General features: G+C 38.9%; 1 protein-coding gene across 1 annotated transcript in view; it reads left to right on the forward strand.

Moving 5' to 3' along the window:
• Positions 1-21,332, forward strand: part of unc5ca (unc-5 netrin receptor Ca) — a 104,418-nt gene that overhangs the window by 41,627 nt on the left and 41,459 nt on the right. Inside the window, exon 5 of the mRNA XM_028579138.1 lies at positions 18,832-19,012. Coding sequence (XP_028434939.1) covers positions 18,832-19,012 — 181 coding nt within the window. The remainder of the gene's footprint in view (positions 1-18,831; positions 19,013-21,332) is intronic.

The raw sequence follows: 21,332 nt of genomic DNA on the forward strand, positions 1-21,332 counted from the left end.
CACAATTAAAATGCTGACAGCTAAACGGTGTAAAGTGTGATATATTTCAGTGTATATGATCCAACAGCAGTTAATGTTAGCCTACCGTTAGCTAGCAGATGGAGTAAACACAATTAAAATGCTGACAGCTAAACGGTGTAAAGTGTGATTTATTTCAGTGTATATGATCCAACAGCAGCATGTTAAGCAGTGTGCAGCTGCCGTTGTTTACTTGTCTGAAGAACAACACAGACGGTGCGTCGCGGTGCATTCAAAGTTGTTGTAAAATACGCTTTTACCATGGTGGTTGTTTTTGTCGTTCAACAGCAATTTACTAGTGAAATGCATTATTGTTATAAGTTATAGTTATTACATTATTATTAAATCATTTAATTTTGACCATATGGCCTAAAGTTGTTTTCAGCCCTTTTGCGATAATTAGGTTTTGTCCATTTGGCTTTGTCTGTCAACAAACAAAACAAAACAAAAATACATGTTTCAGGAAAGTTTTTGGGAAGATGATAGAAACGTTTTTAGCCTTGTATCACTTACAATGCACTGAATTATTAGCTGATTTATAAAACAAATGTTAGAATTTATATCTATACCTATCTATAAAATGACTTGAAGAAGATACTATACAAAAATACTAACTTAACCTTGTATTTTCCCCCTTTTTTAGTCATTAAGTCTGAGCCCCTTATGGCAGCGCTTCACCCAGCCAACACCAAAACAAAGAAATGCTGCTGGTTGCTACTGTGTGTCAGCACTACTATTGTTAAAATGGTTAATTTATTTTATTGTTCTCAGATGTTTGATAAATGCTGCTAAGTGCACTAAACTTTATCTTTTCATTGAAAAGTTTATTTGACAAAGTTAAGTTTATTTTCTTTCTTTCTTCTTACCAGTTTTGTTTATTTATACAATATATGTGTTTACATTATACATGTTTAATGTAAGTATAAAAGTGCAGACTGGTGTTCAAGTGTTCAATAAATGTTTTGTTGAGAAATTTTGTGTATCTTAAGTACTTATTAGTGTTAAATTTTATCTTTCAAATAGAGGTTAAAAACAAGCAAATATCGGCCAAAAATAATTGGCAGCATATATCGGCCATCGGCCGACCCTGATTTCAAAAGATCGGCATCGGCCTGAGAAAACCCATATCGGTCGACCTCTAATACATTCTAAGTAAAGTCAGAGGGTTGAGTGATTTTATATATTTTATTAGTATTACATCACAATAAACTTAAAGTAACAGTAATTTGTTATGTGCCCTAGGGTGGCATAGAGAGATGTCCTTCAAAGATGGGATTTAGATTCAAGCTCCAAGCTCCGTAATGGCTACCATTTGTCCTGCTAAAGTTTCACACACACACACACACACACACACACACACATAGTGACCATCGATGTCATTTTTTGTCAGTGACTCTCTGTGTTAACCGGTGTGGAATGAGTCCAGAAACGTGCATTTTGTGTGTATGGGTGTGTGTCGGTGTGCGTGAATGACTCTTTGTGATGCAAATCATAACAGACTTTTCTGTCAGAAGGCTTCAGTGGTGCGGTGTGGCCAAAACGCTAACGGCTACATGACTCTCACACTCATACAGTGTACTGTACACAGACACAGCACATTTCAGTCCCTGAAGTCACCATTGTTAATGTGTCATATGATGACGTTTATTAGCAGAGTCTATCTGGAGGTTATAACATCTGTGGTGGTGGAGTGCTTGAAATGGACAGTGAAGGTGACAGTGTCAATTAAACTGTCTCACAAATGAGACATGCTCTCTTACTGTGTCCAGAGAAAGTTCTGTCAATAGATGTAAAGGTGAAACACGTCTTTTATCCAGGAAAGAAAAGCTAGTAGAATGGCATTTTTTTGGATTTGTTTATTTCTGAATAAATACAATTAAATGAACCCAGAGGGAAAGGAATGGGCTAGAATGAAAGTAATGTTTATCTTGGCCGTCTTCTGGAGAAACACACGTGTGTGTAAGTGGGTTTGTGTGTGCGTTTCTGTGCACAAAAACAATTTATGTAATGCTGCTCCCCCAATAGATCTTTACCTTAATCCTCTTTGAGCTAGCATAGTAAGCCCCACGGCTCATCTCCCATCAAATTTTACCTTGATCCTCAAACTCTGTCAGAAATCATCACCGTAATCCACAGATTAGTCAGCAATCTCTTTTTTTATTCCAACTGCCTAGGTGAATTATTGAAATGAGGTTAATATTATCAAAAGACTGTTGTAATGGTCTATCACTGCAGAGTAATTTACAAATGGGGCAGATGTAGAAGAGCAGCTTCTGTGTTGTGTCAGTAATAAATGTATTGTGGTTGGTTGTTGGTAATGTCGAGAGGGATTGTGATCATTATCTAATGATGTGTGTATACACCCACACATGAATGGACACGCACATAAACACACATACAGTATGCTTTATCTCTTTGACTCCTTGTACTGTATAACAGTGCAGCCTTTTATAACCACTTTGTATTTTCAAAAATATAGTGTCATTCTTGCATTCACACACACAGGAAGAGGAAGATGACATATATACTTATATACATATATACATATCTCTCTCTCTCTCTCTCTCTCTCTCTCTCTCTCTCTCTCTCTCTCTCTCTCTGTATCTTTATACAGTCATAAAATGTAAAGTGTTTCTGCTGCTCGTTTTCTCAGTAAATTTCCATTTGATTCCAATCACTGGTTCTAACTAGACTGAGACTTAAATATATATTGTCTGCAAAATATTCTTGCAATAAAATATGTATTTTCTTTTTTTCCACCTTTCCTGCATGAATTGTTTGCAGACTATAATTGGAACTTTTTTTTGTTTAAAACACTAAACACAGTTGTTTATCTTGGCTTTCTCACAAGTGGAAGAGTTCTGCTATTTTAGCCCTCACAGTGGCTGTAACTGCCAGCACTTACAGTACATTCGCCATTTAAGGAAACCATCAATCAAAATTCAAAAAGGGAAGCTTCTCATTACATTTAGTCGCGCTATGTTTTGTCTCTTAGCTGACCACTCAACCTGCAGGATTTTCTTCCATCTTCATCGAATACAGGATGTATGTAGGCCGGTGATCACATGTAGTTTTTAGTTTTCTGTGGTCTGAGGGGTTGAGACTTTTTAAGACTGGGACCTTGTTCTTTGTGTGTGCAGTATGTAGAGGGTTGAGTGGATGCTTGACTCAGAACTATGAGAGTAGGAGATAATGAAGGCGTTTGTGTGGATCTCATCCACACCCCAACTACTCTCTCCCCTTTCATTACCCATTCAAAGGCTTTGGCAACACTATAGGATGGTCTTCCTTTGTAATTATATGAACCCTTTTTAATGTATTTCTGGCAGTGAGATGGAAAGAGCATTAAATGTTCTGGCGTTGAAATGTTGACCCTTCATTCAGTTGTTTTAAAATTAATGCTTGTTTGTTGGCTGTTTTCAGAGAGTCTTCAATGAAACCTTGCACAGTTTCCTATCTCAGCTATTTTCTCTGTCTCCATTTCCGTTTATGTCTTATCTTAGGACTCTTGGCTCTTTTTTCACGTTGTCTCTTTCTGTGTCTTTCTGTCACAATCCCTGTCTGTCTTGACACAGTTCTGAGACAAAGCTGTGGATAGATGGTGACATGACAGTATAGAGTGTACTGCATTGTCAGGCAGCTACCCGTGATGCCCTCGGCAGACCTGACAGTGTTGTTATGGATGAAAGAACACACTGTTTTGACACAAGGTGCGACAGTGTCAAATAACAAAACTCTGTTCTGTTCTGTCAAGTTGTATGAGTTCAGACCTTGTTAAGTATTTTAGGAGCACAGAAAACTTTAAAATTTGTGAAGTTGGGCACACAAGCCTGTGACATCTATAAAAGGTGTGTGCCTACTGTATGTTATTATAATACAATGAACACATTGAAATGTATTTATGAAATAATTTAACACCTAAAAATAGTCCTCAGTCCTAATGCTGGCAAGAGTTGAGGCATAATTTTATATGCTTATCTACTAGAGCAATTTGAACAGTAAATTCCTCATTTGGGACCAAGACTGAAAAAGTTTAATAAGCCAGGGCTTTGAATAATTGCTACAAATTAATTGCTTTTCACTTACATAACTATTCAGTTAAGTAGTCTTCAATGAGTTACTAAAGGGGGTCATTGTCGGTGCAATTAATATTTTTATAAATGTGACTGTGTTGATACACAACATAACCAGATGTCTGGAGTAGAGATGTTTGTAATGATACAGAGCGTGATCTTAAAATTCTTTATTGCCATGACGCAGTCCTCCATTTAACACTATGTAAAATGTTTTTGGTTATGTGAAATCAAATATGAGCACATTTCTGCTGAGCGATATTACTGTAACCATGATACTGCTTACTCACTGAAATTGTATTGAATCATCAGTTTATCAAACACTGCCAAGAAGCTCTTGGCGCAATAGATGCTTTGCTGATTTCTAAAGCATAATTCATTCAAAGGTAGATGGCTTTGGGCTACTTAAGTGTGACCTTGCAAAGGCCGATGTACACCACTTAGAGATATGATGCTCCTTTAGCTCTTTTGGGAACCATAAAGAGGGAATATGCTGCTCATTATGGCATCTGCTGTCTTTTTGTCTGTCAAAACTGTAAAATCAATGCCGCAGTTTGCTGCACAACTACACAACATTGTATCAAAGTGGTGGCATTGACCAAAGCAGGTTAATTATTCAGCTGAAAAATGTGTTTTTGTAATGGCTGAACACATTCAACTTCATATAGGAAAATATCACGATCATTAACTCTCTCACCAAAAAGAAAAACTGCAGAAACCCAGTCTGAATGTAACTGAAATGGTCCGTTTTCTACATGTCCATGTTGCTGTTGGTTTACCATGCTCATACTTTACACTGTACATCCTTCAACAAAATGCAACACTAACAAACAGGGAGGTCTCTGATAGTTCAGCTGACCCGGCTATTAAAGCAAAGCTGATTTTGTATTTTGTTATTGGGCGGTTTTAATAACACTGGAGAGCTGGAGAGTCAATTAAAAAGGATTAGCATGCCCCCAATCAGCTCAGAGCCTCTTCATGCTTTAATGATTATGGAGTGTCATCAGCACTCCTACACGGTACAGTGAATCAGCTTTGACACACACGCGCACACACACACACACACACACACACACACACACACACACACACACACACACACACACACCATGCCTTCACACGTGTGTTAGAAAGGCACTCAAAGGGTTTTTTCCTTTTTAATTTAGCAGGTTTTATTATATGCATTTTGCACTAAACATATTGGAAACACATTTTTTTAAAGTCAGAATGCACTTTCATACGTTTTTATTTTATTCTTAAGGACAAATAATTAAGGCAGAATGTATAGTCAGTTCTTTTTCATTCAGATTGAATGCACTACCTGCTTGTAGTGACTGACACCACTGGTGGCTGAGCGAGAGTGAAGATAATAAACCAGGTTTAATAAGTATCTCCTGAATCCTACCTTGAACATGCTTTCTTTATTAAATTGCACAACTAAGACTGAAGTTGATGGAGAGAGGGACACAGTACATCTTCGCTGATAACCCTGTGTATTTTGTGACTACTGGGAACAGAGTGAGAAATGACACGGGAGAACATAAGTATAAATTAGCTTGGAAATAACAGACACTCCTTGTTAGAAACCCTGAACATCCACCTCTGATTGAATTCATGTAATTGCTTTAGACATCACTTTCCGATTCCGAAATCAAAATGGTTGTTGTTGAACTGCAATTACTGTACAGACCAAATACATGTCTGCATGCATGTCTAAAAAGGAAGCAAAATTAGGTCAGGGTTCTTAGGTAGATGGCACAAAGTACCAGAAAAGCTTTCAATCAAAAATAAGCCGAGACATTACAGGTGTTCTTATTTTTTATAATGTTGAAACACTTAAATGCTCTTTAGCAGCCTGTCCTGTGGTTTCTTTTGCATGCTCTTCCATTGCTCTCATTTCATCCCCACTCTTACTTTCTTCTTTATTTCTCTCTTCTCTCTCTCTCTCTTTTTCTCTCCTCCCTTCTCTGTCTTCTGTTGTTGCCATTAGTGATGTTAAAGTACTTAGTGAACTGGAGGGTTCGGCAGGAAACGTGGAATACATCACTGTCCAGAGAAATAAAGAAATCAACAGAGACACAGAGACAAAGCGCTTCAACACTTTTACCGCATTGACCCGTGACCATGCACGGGGCTGTTCTATAATTTAACAAGCTGTCAATCATTTCAACACTGGTTCCCAACAACCAGGGAAGTCAGTTAGGCAACACACTGTCTTTAAAGTCTAAAAGAAACTCCATATTCTCTCCCTAAGGGCACTTGCTGTGTCTGCTTAAGTTTGGGCATTAAAGTCATTATTTTTTGTTATAGTTGGTGTGGATTACAAACTAGACATTTCTTCTGCATCTAGCTCTCATGAAATATGTGTGCTGCAAAATACCTGCAGAACAAATATTGCTTTGTGACATTCAGGGCTTGCACATTAGACAAGAACTCAAAGTACAGGATGATATATTAAAAGCAGAGGAGAGAACAGGTTTAATCCTTTAATTTCCTAACTTTCAGTTCTTCCATCACAAGAAGAAAGTGTTTCCCTTTTGAACTTTTTCCTGGTGATATTTGAGGTGTTGATTCTGATTCTAGCACTTACTAGGTCAGCGTCTGTTTGGGGAAACGTTTCCCCAACGTGTCTGAGCTGGTGAGTGGATTTGGATGTTTTTCGTCTTGCCTGTTCCTCTAATGATTTGAGCCTAGGGTCTCATTTCAACTTTCCATCCCCTAACACTCTCACCCCAAACTGTCATCTGGATTTCTTTTCTCCTCCCTTCAGCTACCACTGCTTCTATCACAGTCCCGATGCATTTTCATCCTGAGAGCTGCAAGTCTGAGTGGTTTTCTATTAACTTGTTTGTTCATTTAAATATTTATTTATTTTCTGTTCATTTCAATTTCCTGTGTTCCTTCTGTCTTGAAATCAGTTCTTGGTTCTCAGAATTATAGTAAGCAATGACTTGTAGCTTTTCATTTTTACAATGAAGAAAGAAATATTTAAAATATTTCATTTTGAATAACAATAATAGTGATTAGCAATTTTCATTGCCTGGAAAAAAAAATAGTATTGCTATGCAGCATAATCAAAACTGTGCTTTCTGTCTGAATTGTACTTTCACCTGGCAATTTTGTTTTATAGAAATAGTCTGTCAGGAAATAGTTTGAAGTATTGGGACTTCAGTAACTACTTTGTATTGCCAAGCCTCACGCTTTGCTGTCTGTCTAAAGGACCTGACACATCAAGCCGTTCACTGGAACACACCACACAGACTACAGCCGACTGCCCACGTACGTTGTGCACATGCGTGCAATTAAATAACTCCCTATACCAGTTGGCGGCGGTAATCTATTCATGATTCAACAAAACAAGCGAAACCGGATACCTTTGCTGTGATAGCCACATCAAACAGTGTTTGCTCTAGCCAGCAGCGGCAGAACCGAACAGAGCCTACGGTCACTCTGCTTCATTCCCCGCCGGGAAGACAGCGGTACCGGGAGAGGGCTAGCTAACTGGACTGTGCCGCTCCCGGGCTGTCATCCGTTCTCTCGGCAAATAATTCTCCCTAAAGTGGGAGCGGAGCGACCAAATGACCCGCTACTGGCTCGTTAGCTAACATTAGCTTGCTAATTTCCTCCACCCAACATGCCTTCATCATACACTGGTTACCATAAAATAAGCCAAACAAACATGTCACTCATGTGGCGATAATGTGCTTTCCTTAGATTTGACAATAGCGTGTGAATTAGCAACAAAGTTTTTAAATTTTACTAATTTAGAGGCTGACCGGCTGGCTGGTAAGTTAGCTAGCTTGCTTGCTATGGGGCTAATTGTTTAGCGGTGCAGAGGGCGCAGAGGGCACAGAGAGAGGTCTATTACGGTCTTTTTTATTAAATATCACGGTGTAGGATATTAGTTCATTAACATTAGTTTATTTTGTAATGTGTAGGTATTACTGGTATGTAGAGATCTTTTAAAAGACATTATGTTGGAATAAAAATGCTTAAACAAGTAGCCTAGTTATCTATATCTCTTTGTAGCCGACGTTTGCCATCGTATGGACATGTGCAAAAATAGTTATTCCAATAGTTCGAACCTGTGTGTTTTTAGAAGGAATATTCAAACGTAATTTTTGGCCCGTTTTGACAGCTCTATGTGTATTGGATTGATCAGATGAGATGAAAAATGTAAGAAGCCTTGGGTGTGCCTGTCACAGTCGTTTGTTTGTTTTCCTCACTCTTGTTTCCAAGCTGAACAGCCGACGCCGACAACCGCCGACGGCCCCAAAAACAGACCGATGAAGGCCGACGATGCGGGACACACCGCACAGACTAGGCCGACTGTTGGTTTGGTGTGTCAGGGCCTTTATGTGCTCTCTTTCATGGTTTCCGAACTTCCAGGTCACTGTCCTTCTTCTCTGCCTCCTTCACTTTCTGCACATCTCTTTTTCTAATTTACTCAACAACTACCTGCGCCATATCTCAAAAGTGAAGTCCATCTTTCAATCCTCCACAGTGGTAGTCCATCTCTGTAATACCTGCGTGTTTGATGCTTGAGCGATAGGTTGGGAAAGCTAGCAGTAGCTAGAGTTAGTGGATGATTTTTTTTTTTTTACACAATGACAAGGTTAAATAGTACCCATGCCAACTTTTTCCTGTCTTTTCCTAATTTTCCCTCTCTTTTCCTTCTCTCTTTCCCCCACATTCCTCACATGACTTTACTTTCCTTCTCTTGTTTTTCTAAGTGTTTGGCCTAATGGATTACCCCATATATCCTCCCCATATATTATCTCTCCATTCTGCACCTTGGTCTCGTTGTGCTCTCCCTCCATCTTTCTTTCCCTAATTGTTGACAAAGCATGGAAATTCCAAATAGCTCCGTCTCCCCCTTAGTCTCTCTCACCTCCTGCTTACCTTTTCATTTGTTATATTGCACTCTCTCTTTCTCTCCCTCCACGGGCTAGCTCTTTCGCTTCCTCTTCCCATTTGTTGACATTGTTGGGTTAGCTTTAATGGATCACCCATAGATATCTGCTCCTAGCCTGCGCTCCCTGTTCCCTCATCCTCCTCCACCATAATCACTGCCTCCCTAACTCTCTATCTTTCTCTCGCTCCTTCACCATTGCTGTGGAAATACCTTTCCTCTATCCGACCCTCTCTTGAGATTTTTCCCCATCCATCTTTCCCTCTCTCTGTCTCTCTCCACTCTTGAATGTTGACGTGAGCGGGTGAGTCTAATAGATCACTGTGAAGCATCTGCACCTATGTTAAATCTCAGAGGTAACGGGGTGTGTGTGTGTGTGTGTGTGTGTGTGTGTGTGTGTGTGTGTGTGTGTGTGTGTGTGTGTGTGTGTGTGTGTGTGTGTGTGTGCGCACCCTAGAGAAGCGAATGCAGGCTTTCTGTTCAGCACATCTGCGACCTCCTTTAGTGCTGAGCAACTTCCTTGTTTTACCTCTCTTTTCCTCTCCTTCATTTCACCTGCTTCTGCTTGTTCTCCCTTTTCTTCTTTCTACCTCTCCCTTCCTTATTGTATAAGCTTACATTGCAAAAAGGAAACCATTAACTTTGTGGCTTTGTTTTAGTTCTCAGGGACATAATAACAAAACTGTAGTTACATGTTATTTAATATGCTAAATGTTGCAAAACACAGGCTGCATTAAGATATAATGCAAAGGCATGCTATTGTGAGTCACTTTCACAAGCTGTCACAGCTGAGTAAAAATAATATGTGTGTATCATATGTGCATGCCATGCATCATTCAGTGTATGTGTACCAAGGTGCAGTAGAGTAGTAGGTTATAAATAGGCCTCTGTAGGCTTGTCCCCGTCCAACTGGGTGTCCTCCTGTGTCCCAGTTCTGTCTGTGTGGGACACCTTGGAGAGCGCTCTGCTCTTCCTCACACTGCTGCACATTGGGGATTTTTTTTTATATGCATGCTTCATCCTCAATTTCCCTCTACATTTTAATTCCTACTGGTATAACTCATTTAAGAACATACACTAATTCCTTGTTCCTCTTATGTACAAGACCTCTGAGAATTCCCTGCTCTTGCCCACACATTGGTTTCAGTAGATTATATAGTTTAGTATATACATATTTTCCCTCCTTTTTAATTGTGCAGTATGAGTATGCCTCGTAATGTTGAGGAATGCTCACCAAGTCACAATGCAGCCTACATTTTCTACACAGTTTTTTTTGCAGAACCAACATTTATTGTTGCGAACAAATCACATTAGCCAAAAATACTTCATCACGTAATGTAATATGGAAGTATGTTGTGGTATAATCTTTAGGGTGAGCCTGTTAGTCTTTTTTTGTAGATTTGTTCCCTGAATGTCTTGTGTAACAGCATAGGAGCAAAATAATATAAATATAATTAATAGAATAAAAAAGTCTTCTCAATGGATTTATGGAAAGATAAATGCAATGAAAACTCTGATAAAACTATGAAGCTAATTTAAGTCCAAACTGCTTTTTTAAATCAAAGTTGTCTTTTTGAACATCAGTGTGGGATGATTGTCGATGGCGACCCAGTTAAGTCAGTATGGTTAATTAGGTCTCTATGTCACTCGCCTGGATCTAGTTAATTAAGCTGTCAAAGCCTCTGAAATCCCATGTTGGCATGCACACATATAGGCACAGACACACTGACACCTACCCACACACACACACACACACACACTTCACCCTCTTACATCCCATATATATGCGTGCACGTGTACAGTGACCTTTCGTTAACCTGCACAATCTGCCCGGTGTGCCTAGTCCTGGCATGTATTGTATTGTAGTGGGGTTGGTGGCTGTAGTAAATTCCCCTCAGTAGTAGTGGGCAGCAGGATTGTCCTAATCACCTCCCAAGTGTAGTGAGGATGCAGACTGAAATACCAGGACATATGGCCAATTAAGATGTGAAATGGCACAGCGATACTGTAGGTGACTGGAAATCACACTTCACACAACCAATGTAGTTGAGTGGCAAGGTTATTATTTACAACTGTTCCTGACTACTGCACTGACATTGACACTGTTCTTAGCCGTAAAACTAATCAATTTATTGGGGTTGAATTAGTTTTTTTATATTTTTATATCTCTTCTGTCAGTCAGTTTATCCTATTTTCTTATGTCCATCTGTCTCTTTGCATAATATATCCCTGTTGTTTGTTTGCCTGCTTATGTCTGACTGCCCGTCTCAGACGACCTCTTGTCAATATTGTGTGCTCCCTTATTATATTCCTAAATCATGTTTTTCAGCAAGTCACAGTTCTTTGATTTGTAACCCAAATGGAGACTTTGCCCTGCCTTTTCATGTCGTGTGTCTACTCCACTCTTAAATATCTGAGGTGAAATTCCCTCAGAAATGACCCTAAGTTGTACACACAGTTAGTAAAAAAACTAAAAGTCTGTGTTTGTATCCGATTCGATTCCAACAAGTGCAAGGGACTAAAACTCATTGGCTAGGATAACAAATAAAAAGGAAGGTAGATTTTTGTTTGATTCAAAGTAAGGGATGACTAACAGGAAAGTGCAGATAGAGGAAGAGGGTGCTGTAGTAGAGGTGGGAGTAGGGTGTAGCCCTTGAAGTTGAGAGGACAATTAGTCCAGAAGTTTTGTTGGCACCAAAATGTAGCCAGTTGCTTGTGTTACAGTGCTACAAATTGGCAGGTATAGAGATGCTAAGAGAAACGTCACAGCAGTGTGGAGGAAGTCAGAGTGAACACAACCATGCACACAACACTGTTTGCACTTGTTTTCCCAAATGAATGGTTGCTGTTTTTGCACTTGCAAATGACAGAACTTGAGTGATGATGTTAAAAAAAATGTGCATTTATTGTTTACTTCATTATAGGCGATATTGTGAACACAGATGTGAAAGAAGAATAGATCTGTGTGTATCTGTCAAATCAAGTAGAAATGTATCATAATTGTATTAAACAACCATGTGGTTAAGTAGCTTCCACCATAGTCACTATGGTCTGCCCTTGTATTCATAGTGACCACCATGAATGAGGAATAAAAGAAACACTTCCTGTTGTGTCATGGTAGGTTAATTCATTACATTTAGTCTGATTTCAGTTTAAGTGCTACATTTATTTGATGCTGAGGGAAGCAATTTAAGACAAATTGTTTTCGGTTTTTTACACCATGATGGTTACTCTCCTGTAATTGTTTGAAACAACAGTCATTTTGTTCATCTCATCACAATGAGTTAATTGTTTGTCTAATATCAACGCACACACATACACACACACTCGCACACCAAGTCTTCACCATATTCATGTGCGCTGTTGGATTAAATTTCTATTAGCTTTCCTCGATTGAGTTTGAAGATTGTTGATTAGCCAGTAATGGCCTTTGTTACTGCACTAATGAATAGCTTGATTACTATTCTACTTAGCTACACATCAGGAGGCGGGTGGTGGTGGTGTGTGTGTGTGTGTGTGTGTGTGTGTGTGTGTGTGTGTGTGTGTGTGCTCGACATTTGTTGGTTTTATCCTCTGACAAACACACACAGACAGCTATAGCCAATTGTCTGGGTTTGTGTCAAGAAAGCTGATGGCAGCAGAAGAGAAAGATGGATGGTATGCTCTGCCAACACTCATCTCTCATTCTCCCTCTCTTCTCTCCCTCTCTCTGTCTCTGGCTCTCAATATGTTCTCTCCCACCTGCTCTGTTTCTCCAGCCTACTGTCACGCCACTATTGTCTTTTTCTTAATTCTTCTATCCCCTCCACCTCTTTGTCTTCTCTTGACCCTCTCTCATCTGTGTTCTCTTGCTTTTTGTTTCTTGCCTTCCTGCGTTACTGTCCTCCTTCCCTTCTTTCTTGTTTATCTGTGTCCCGTTTTTTTCTTTCTGCTGACTAGAATGCCCGGGCTCATGAGGTTGGGTTGGCATATTGCTTTTTTTGTGTGTGTGGCTTTGTTAATATGTCTGTGTGAGCATACATGCATGTGCGAGTGTTTGATAATGGAAACAAGCATGCCAGTTACAGTGATAGCTCTCTAGATTCCAATCAGAGCCAATAATAATGTGAGTGTGGCACATCTGGCAGTGTGTGTGTATCTGAGTGTGTGTGCTGGTAGGGAGGGAATTGGGTGTGTATAGGAGGGTGTTGTGATTAGGAGATTATTATATATAATTACGCTTCTCCAAAGTTACACATAAACATCTCTGCAATCCTACACGTTAACTAAAGTTCTCACAGAAAACCTGACATACACACCTTCCAAATATTAACAATGCATCATGCGGACATGCGCACTAGGGCTGCACAATTTGGAGGAAAAGTCATATTGCGATTGCGATTTACAATACTGCGATTGTAATATAATGGTTTTATGAGTCTACTTGCTTGATTATCAAGGGAAATGCACCAAATACTAAAATTTAGAAATGTGTATTTCTCAACTTTTCTCAATAATTTAAACGAGCATAAGAAGAAATACATAAACAAAAAATGTGCAATACTTTTTTTTTTAATAACTTAACAAAATTAAATAAGAAAAATACGAATTCTCATTAAAATAATACATTTTGTATGCTCTTTTAAACAATGACATTTAAGATGGGTGTAATATAATAACTAGTGATTGAGTTACAAACTATACGTTTACAGCCTGTTCTTAAAGTCTGCATGCTCTGAAACGCTGCTCTTCACTTCTCATACTCACGAGACCATACTGGTCACACTTGAGTGGTTATATCTTTGGTGGACGTTGTTATGATGGTAGCGCTTAATACATCATTGGCGTAGCATAATTCAGAGGGCATATTCAATGTTGATTCAACACTGAGCCAAAAATCAGGCGTTAGTGAGAGCGAGAATGGCAGGTGCTGAGTGAGTGACGTCAGTGTGTGAGTGGTGAAGCAAGCGGGGAGAGTTATTAAAACATTGACGCACACACGTCACACACTCAGACTGAGTCCACGCCCACACATAGGCAGAGTAATCACTTCAGTAGCTCTTTAACCCACTCATCTGTGGTCTTATAGGGATCCAGATAATATAGCTAATCAAGGGTATAATCATATTAACACTTCGGTGATTCACAGGCACGCATGTACGTGCGCGCGCACACACACACACACAAACACACACACACACAATTGATTGTAGCTGGTCTGTTTTGTGTTTCGTCATACCCCTAATTGTGTATCTGTGTGTTTGCGCCTGCTGCTACTTTGAAAAATTAATGTTGTGATTCAGTGGCACATTCTATCCATAGACCCTGTATCTCTGCGCTGTTATCAACTCCCATATGATACTTTTTGTAGTGGCTCTACAAAGCATGTCATATTTTAGCATTTGTCATAGATATTCTTTGCTTTGTTATCTCACTTCTTGCTCTGTGGTCTGCCATTTGTTTTGCTTTTGCAAGATTTACACTGTTTCTCTTTGTGACTATGATGTTCCTGCTCTCAGTAGCAGATATGCGGCAAAGCTTTGCGTTTCAAAACCTTTTGTGCTGCTCTCCAGTGAAACAAAAGAGAGTATATATCTCTATATCTTGGCCTACTTTTATCTTGCACAGCATGCGACCAAGCCTTTGTTCCACTGCCAAAGTAAGATGCATATCTTAATAGATTTTGCAATACATCACACTTTTCTGCTGCCTTGATATTGCACAGCATAAGATGGGACATTTGTCCTAAAGTTGCGAGTTAGACAACATATGGAAGTATCTACATTTTCAAATTCATTCCTCCTTTTTACACACAGTTTATATTGCAATATCCAAACACTACAAGCACGTACATTATTAAGGACTAAGGAAAGACAAATCTGCTTTTATCTAAAATTCATGGGCCAAGGTTTGATACCTGTAGGCAAATTATTGTCTCAGTTATTGGGTCAAGCAGAAAGAAAACATGAACAAAGTGAGTGTGTAATTGATCAGACAAAGCCTTCATCCCTTTGAAAAGAAAGCCATTTGATTTTTTTTGTCTAAAGAAAAAAGAATGGACTCTTCTTGAACCTTTTTTAAATCCTGTAACAGTTGAAACAGAGGACAAGAGTATTGCTTATGTGCACTTATGCACTGCAAGCGTTTGAAGTGTCTTCACACAGACATGTTTAATACCATTATTTCATATCCATGGCTATAAACAAAAAGGTTTATGAGTGTTGTTTTAGTGTGTGTGTGTGTGTGTGTGTGTGTGTGTGTGTGTGTGTGTGTGTGTGTGTGTGTGTGTGTGTGTGTGTGTGTGTGTGTGTGTGTGTGTGTGTGTGTGTGTGTGTGTGTGTGTGTGTGGTGTGGTGTAGTGTTTGGGTAAAGCAAGACAGTCAGGTGATGTAGGGGCGAGAGTTAAAATAACAAATACACATTCTCCCCTGGGGTTGGCTTGATCCAATCAGCCACCCTCTGCCATTCACACATACACACTCTCTCTTACGCCAGCTGTGGCTAATGATGCGGTGGCGGTGGTAGTATAGCCACCACATGTGGTCTCTTTGTCTGAGCCCAGCAGAGCACACATCAGTCTCACATGCTTCAATCTTTAGGCATCATCAAAGGCTGCGTCTATTTTCAGTGCCTTGTCACACCAGAGCTCACAACTAATATTAATATAAGGTGGCAGTAATGGCCTGTATTAGCATTATTATATTTAACTGGAGCAAACATTATGTTGGAATGACATGTAGTGCAACAATCACTAAGCTCGCTACACAAGCTAGAATGATTTATGAATTGATTACTTAAAAAAACAATTACATAAATACGTAATCCCTACGATGTAAGTCACTTTTGATCAAATGCTGTTTTGTATGTCTTCTTCCTTTTTTGGAGTACTCTTACATTGATTGTTTAGATGACATACCACTCATCTCAGCTGTTCGTGATAAAGTTAAAATCCATGATAGGATGTGTCATTAAATAAAATGACTTTTGGTTTGATTCCAATAGCGTGTACACGTTTAATTGCTACTTTCAACACAGGCACACACCCTGCTATGTATTGTATGCTTGTTTTAGCACTGCATTAAAATAGCCAGAGAAAGCAATTTATAAAGAAGAAAGTCCCCTAGGTTAAATGGAAGTGGACTTCAAATTACTTTAAAAAAAACTCTGACAGTGGTTTATGACAGTCTTGGAGGAATGAAGACACTAAGAAGCAAAGTAAATTGTTCAATACATGAACAGCGGAGTTTCAACATGTACTAAGTGTAGAAAAGATTAGAATATATATTGTGATAAGACAATTGTAGTAGTTTAAATAGTATTATGAATGTTTAAAGAGTCCCCATTACTTAGTATTACAATGAAAAAGACACATTTACTTCAAGTCACTTTAGGTGTTCGTTGTGTGTCCTTTTCTATGACGTCCAAGTGTGTTCTAAGTGTCCATGCTGTGTTATGGAACCTTTTGAATCACGGCCACAGTCTTTTTCAAATTTTTCAGCAGCAATTTTCCAGGGAATCCAGGTGCATGACACAGACTTAACTGTGTGCTACAATAATGGCACTGCAGTCAACCCATCAGAGAACTTTAGGAAATGTGAGATGTAGAAAAAGTTGTGGCTATTCCCAACTGGTACTGGCTATGTGAAGCTAATAAAGAGGAAGCAGAGTATATGATATAATCCATGTACACTAACCAACTTAACCAGCTTGCATTAGAATAGTTGAATACAGTAAAGATACATTTCCAGTCCCTGTGGGCTCATAAAGTAACTTAAAGTGAGATTTCTTATCCAGATTAACTTGTTTTATCTTTCAACCTTCAATATTCCATGTCCCCTGGGTTGTTGGTTTACTGCCAGCGTACAGATATTTCATAACAGGGCTTTGATCATCGAGAGGAAAATTCAGGTCAGGGGTGAGACAGTACGTTTTGAAAATTCAGTTATGGCATTAGGAAAACATTTTCTGCCAGTAATAGTTGTTTCTATTTTAATGAAACAATGTCAAACCCATTCAATTATACAAATGTTAGGTTGTTGTGAAGAGGCTGGGCTCGAATTAATCTTTCACACTTTAGACGCAATATTCCCACAATTCAAAATCATCTCTTTAGATCTTTGTCTCTCTGTTCTGTCATAGTTGTGTTTAAACTATTAGATAAGAATATATTATTACAAGATAAGTATTACTTGAGTAGTGTTGCTAAGCTGTATTCATCTTCACTACGACTGTCTGTATAAGGTTTATACGGTTATGTAGTCGGACTAGTGATGTTGGCTCTTTGAGAACATAATATCCATATTACACACATTGTATTTGCTTTTGTTTGCGAGAGAGCACCTACACTCTTTACCACTTGTATAGTTCAAGGATAAGCTCCTTGACTAAACGTTTGCGCTGTATATATATATAAATAAATAAATATATATATATATATATATATATATATATATATGTGTGTGTGTGTGTGTTGTTTTTGTTTGTTTGTCTTTGCTTTCCTCCATTATAACCTTTACATTGTAATAGAAACTGAAAGGTCACACAGCATCTCACCTAAGATTGAGAATTCAAGGCTACAGTGAGCCCCATGGCCAAAGAGCACTATTGAATCTCTAAAGATCTGAAAGAGAGGCAGGTAGAATAACTGAGAGAGAGAAGAATGACAGCCGGGCCTGACCGGGCAGTAAACTGAACAATGACACTGAATTTCCTCTTTTCTGCATCTGAGATTTCCATTTCCTAATGCGAAGGGAGGAGGAAATTAAACAACATGAATTAAACAACATGAATTAAACAACGCGGCTCGGACATTTATGTGCTAGCCGTAAAACTTGGACAGGCTGAATTTATGAGGCTTTGGACCAGTAAATACAGCACTCAGGAAATGTGATTAGGCTCGTAAATAGGATAGTTTCCCGCTGTCCTACCCTTCACCCAAAGTACCTTGTGAAAGCATATGTTCGGGACATTTTCCTCCTTTTCTACACTGCCACTCATAGTGTGGAGGGGCCCACTGTAGATGAGGGTCTTTCGCTATATACATAGACATCATCATTTTATTTATTGTTTCTGTTATTAGTATTTTTATATCCTACCCCACAAAGTATGTTTATTTGGTTGTGAATTCTATTTTTGAAAAATATTCTACATCAGAATACATTTGGCAATAGGTTTTTGTATCTTCTCTCTTACTTACAGGATGAACCATGACAGATAACAAGATACTCTTGGTAGTCACCACAGAGCCTCCTCCCCTTCACATATGTATTTATTTACTTGGATTTGGAATGGTAGCATCTCCTCAAAGCTTATCTGTGTGGGACAATTGAAAAACAAGATTACACCAGCATCCTATTATAAGTTCTTGCATACCTTCTTTATTTGTCATCTGGAAAGGTTGAAAAACAGATTATACTGGAACACCCAGACTTGATTCTTTTAGTGTTTTTTCTTTTTTTTTTTTGCTCTAACAGATGGACAGTTTTAGACGAACATCACTTTCAAAACCCTTTTTTATTTATTTTTCTCAGGGTGGATCAGTTGTGAAAACAAGATTATAAGGTGATCTCATAATTTCCCTCAGCTGGCAAGATCTAACGTAGTTGCAAAAAGCAAAGAACTTCAGTTGAATGAAAATTGTTTATCTGCTTTAACTTGTATTTGACTTCATGGCAGGAACACACCTTCCCACTATAAAAACAGATAAGACATAGTGTCATTACACAATAGCACAATTTACTTCTATTGTCTCTCGTAAGCTACGTTTTTCCAAACTTTTCTCTTTGTGTATCAGAGGTGTAAGGAAACCTTTATACTCACCCCGTTTTCTCCTCTCTCTGTGTCTCCCAGGTGGAGTGGTTGAAGAACGAAGAGATAATTGACCCAGCAGAGGACAGAAACTTCTACATCACCATCGACCACAACCTGATCATCAAACAGGCGCGTCTGTCTGACACAGCCAACTACACATGTGTGGCTAAGAACATAGTAGCCAAAAGACGAAGCACTACAGCCACTGTTATTGTTTACGGTAAGTCTGCATGCCTGTGTCTGTGTGGGTCTTTGTATGTGTGAACGAGAAAAAAATATTGTCACTAAAAACTGTGATATTCTGTTTTCGTGAGTGTAGGTGACATTTTTTGTGTCTAATTTTAAGTGTTTTACTGATATGACACCTTTTTAAATGCTAGCTGCAGCTACCCGACAATGTGTCTGACCGGCCAAGCCAGCCCCCATCTGCCACATGAAATTAGCTCTACTGCAATGCCAACACGCTCTATTTGTGATTGGCCTGATATTCCCACATCACCCTTGACCTCACCTAATTTAAATCCACCAATCACGCCTTCAGTTTTAAATTAGAAGACTTGGGCTTTCCAAATGTCTGCACTTTCCGCCAAGAGTCCCACCTCCAAATGAATTGTGCAGCATATGGCATAATAACAGCTGTGAAAAACGACAACAAAAACTTTTAATAGCTCAGTTCTGAATGGTGTTAGTTTGGACGGCAGGTGATGCTCTTCTCTTGCTGTTTTTGGTTTTGTTTTTTACAAAAATCAAACAAAGAAAAAGCTTGTTGAGAAGAAGAAAATGCATTATATGCCTTCTCTCTTTTTTTCCATTTTACCAAATGCCAGCCAGACATGAGAGGATAGGAAACATTTTGAGGGAAAACAATGTATAGCAGAACACGCACATACCACACAAGTTCCATTCACTAGGAGGAGTGTTTCAATCAAAAATAGCTGTGCATGTGTGCGTGTTCGACACAGACGGCGAGAGATCGAGTGGTTTGACACTGATGTATCCTTACAGAAATAGTTTGTTCAATCTGTGGTTCAATCTTCTTGGCACCACGAGAGCCCAACTGACACTGTTGACAAGGTGAAATAATAGCGGATAAAACAGAGGAACATGAAGGGGGAAAATGGAGTAGCTAGAGATGGATGGGAGGCAGGTGAGAAGAAAGGACAGGCAGATGAGAGCAGAGTGGGACAAGGCAGGTGAGTGAAGAAGAAAAAAATAAATAGAAGAACCTAAGAATGTAGATGACAAAAGTGACTGTTCCTGATTTTACCGGTTACATGTTCTCTGATGATTCATTTCTAATTGGAGGTTGGAAAAGGAGTGGGCACTGTCCACTGGCTACAACTGGGCTGAGACAGAGCTGTCGAGATGCAGCGGAGGAATTTCAACCCACCTCTCTCTCTGGATGTCAACTCTTTCTGGGTGTCCTTGTGACTCATTCTAACTTCATACCTGATTTCTTTCTTTCTGCTCGTTTCTTGTCTACCCTTATCTTTGTCTGCACTGCCACGAAAACAACAATAATTCAGAATAATGAAGTGTAAATGTGACAGGATGCAGGGACATCTTGTAGAGGTACAAAGAGGGAGAAAGTGGAAAAAAAAGACGCACAGAGAGCAACCGAAAGAGAAAAGATGAATCCAGACTATGGAAGCATGCATGGCTAATGAAGATTCAGAAAACTCAATGATTCCTCATTTTATCCTCCCTGTGCTTTTTCCAACAAGGGTTTAAGGTTAAGCAATTTTTAAGAATATGACAGTTTATGTGTGTTTTGCCATGTGTAGGTTATACAGCTGCATGTGTAGACATGTGTGTCAGTGTGCCCTTCTCTGTGTGTATTAGAGTGAACAGCGGGATCTTCACATAGACATGTATAGTGTGTGTGTGTGTGTGTGTGTGTGTGTGTGTGTGTGTGTGTGTGTGTGTGTGTAAAAAGCTTCCTGTCATCTGTAAAACACATACTCAATGAGTCAATCGAGACAAATAGTTCAATTAAATCAAACAACACATTAGATCACAGATTTCTCCATTGAGGATGATGTGCTGTGATACAATAGGATTTGAATGCACTCTGTGCCCATTTTATTGTTTTATTACAGAACTAGTTTGTTTAAACATCACAAAACTTGAGGCTTTTGTGTATGCTACAGTTTGTTGTTTAATTCCATTCAAAATACTTTATTTGTTTCTCAAGGGGCAATTCATGCAACAAATATGTATAAACGATGCATTCAAACCATAAAAAAACAACGTGAAAATAAAGATATGACAAGAAAAAGTTGAAATGAACAGTGAATGGCAGCCACAGCTGACCAACAATATGCAACAACACGAAGGCACATTGTGTCAGAAAGTGTCAAAGTGCTATTGCGTTTATCAACAGTTTACCATACACAGTTTTTGTGCTGTGGCTGTAAGATTAATGCCCTCTGGAATAAAACCAAACGTCCTATTTGTTGACCTGCAGGAAATCTAAAACACATTCATGATAGCATTAGATTAAAGTAGTCATAGAGGACGTGTGTGGTCATTCATGAGTG

The sequence above is a fragment of the Perca flavescens genome, chromosome 5 (assembly GCF_004354835.1).
Source record: "Perca flavescens isolate YP-PL-M2 chromosome 5, PFLA_1.0, whole genome shotgun sequence".
Lineage (NCBI taxonomy): Eukaryota > Metazoa > Chordata > Actinopteri > Perciformes > Percidae > Perca > Perca flavescens.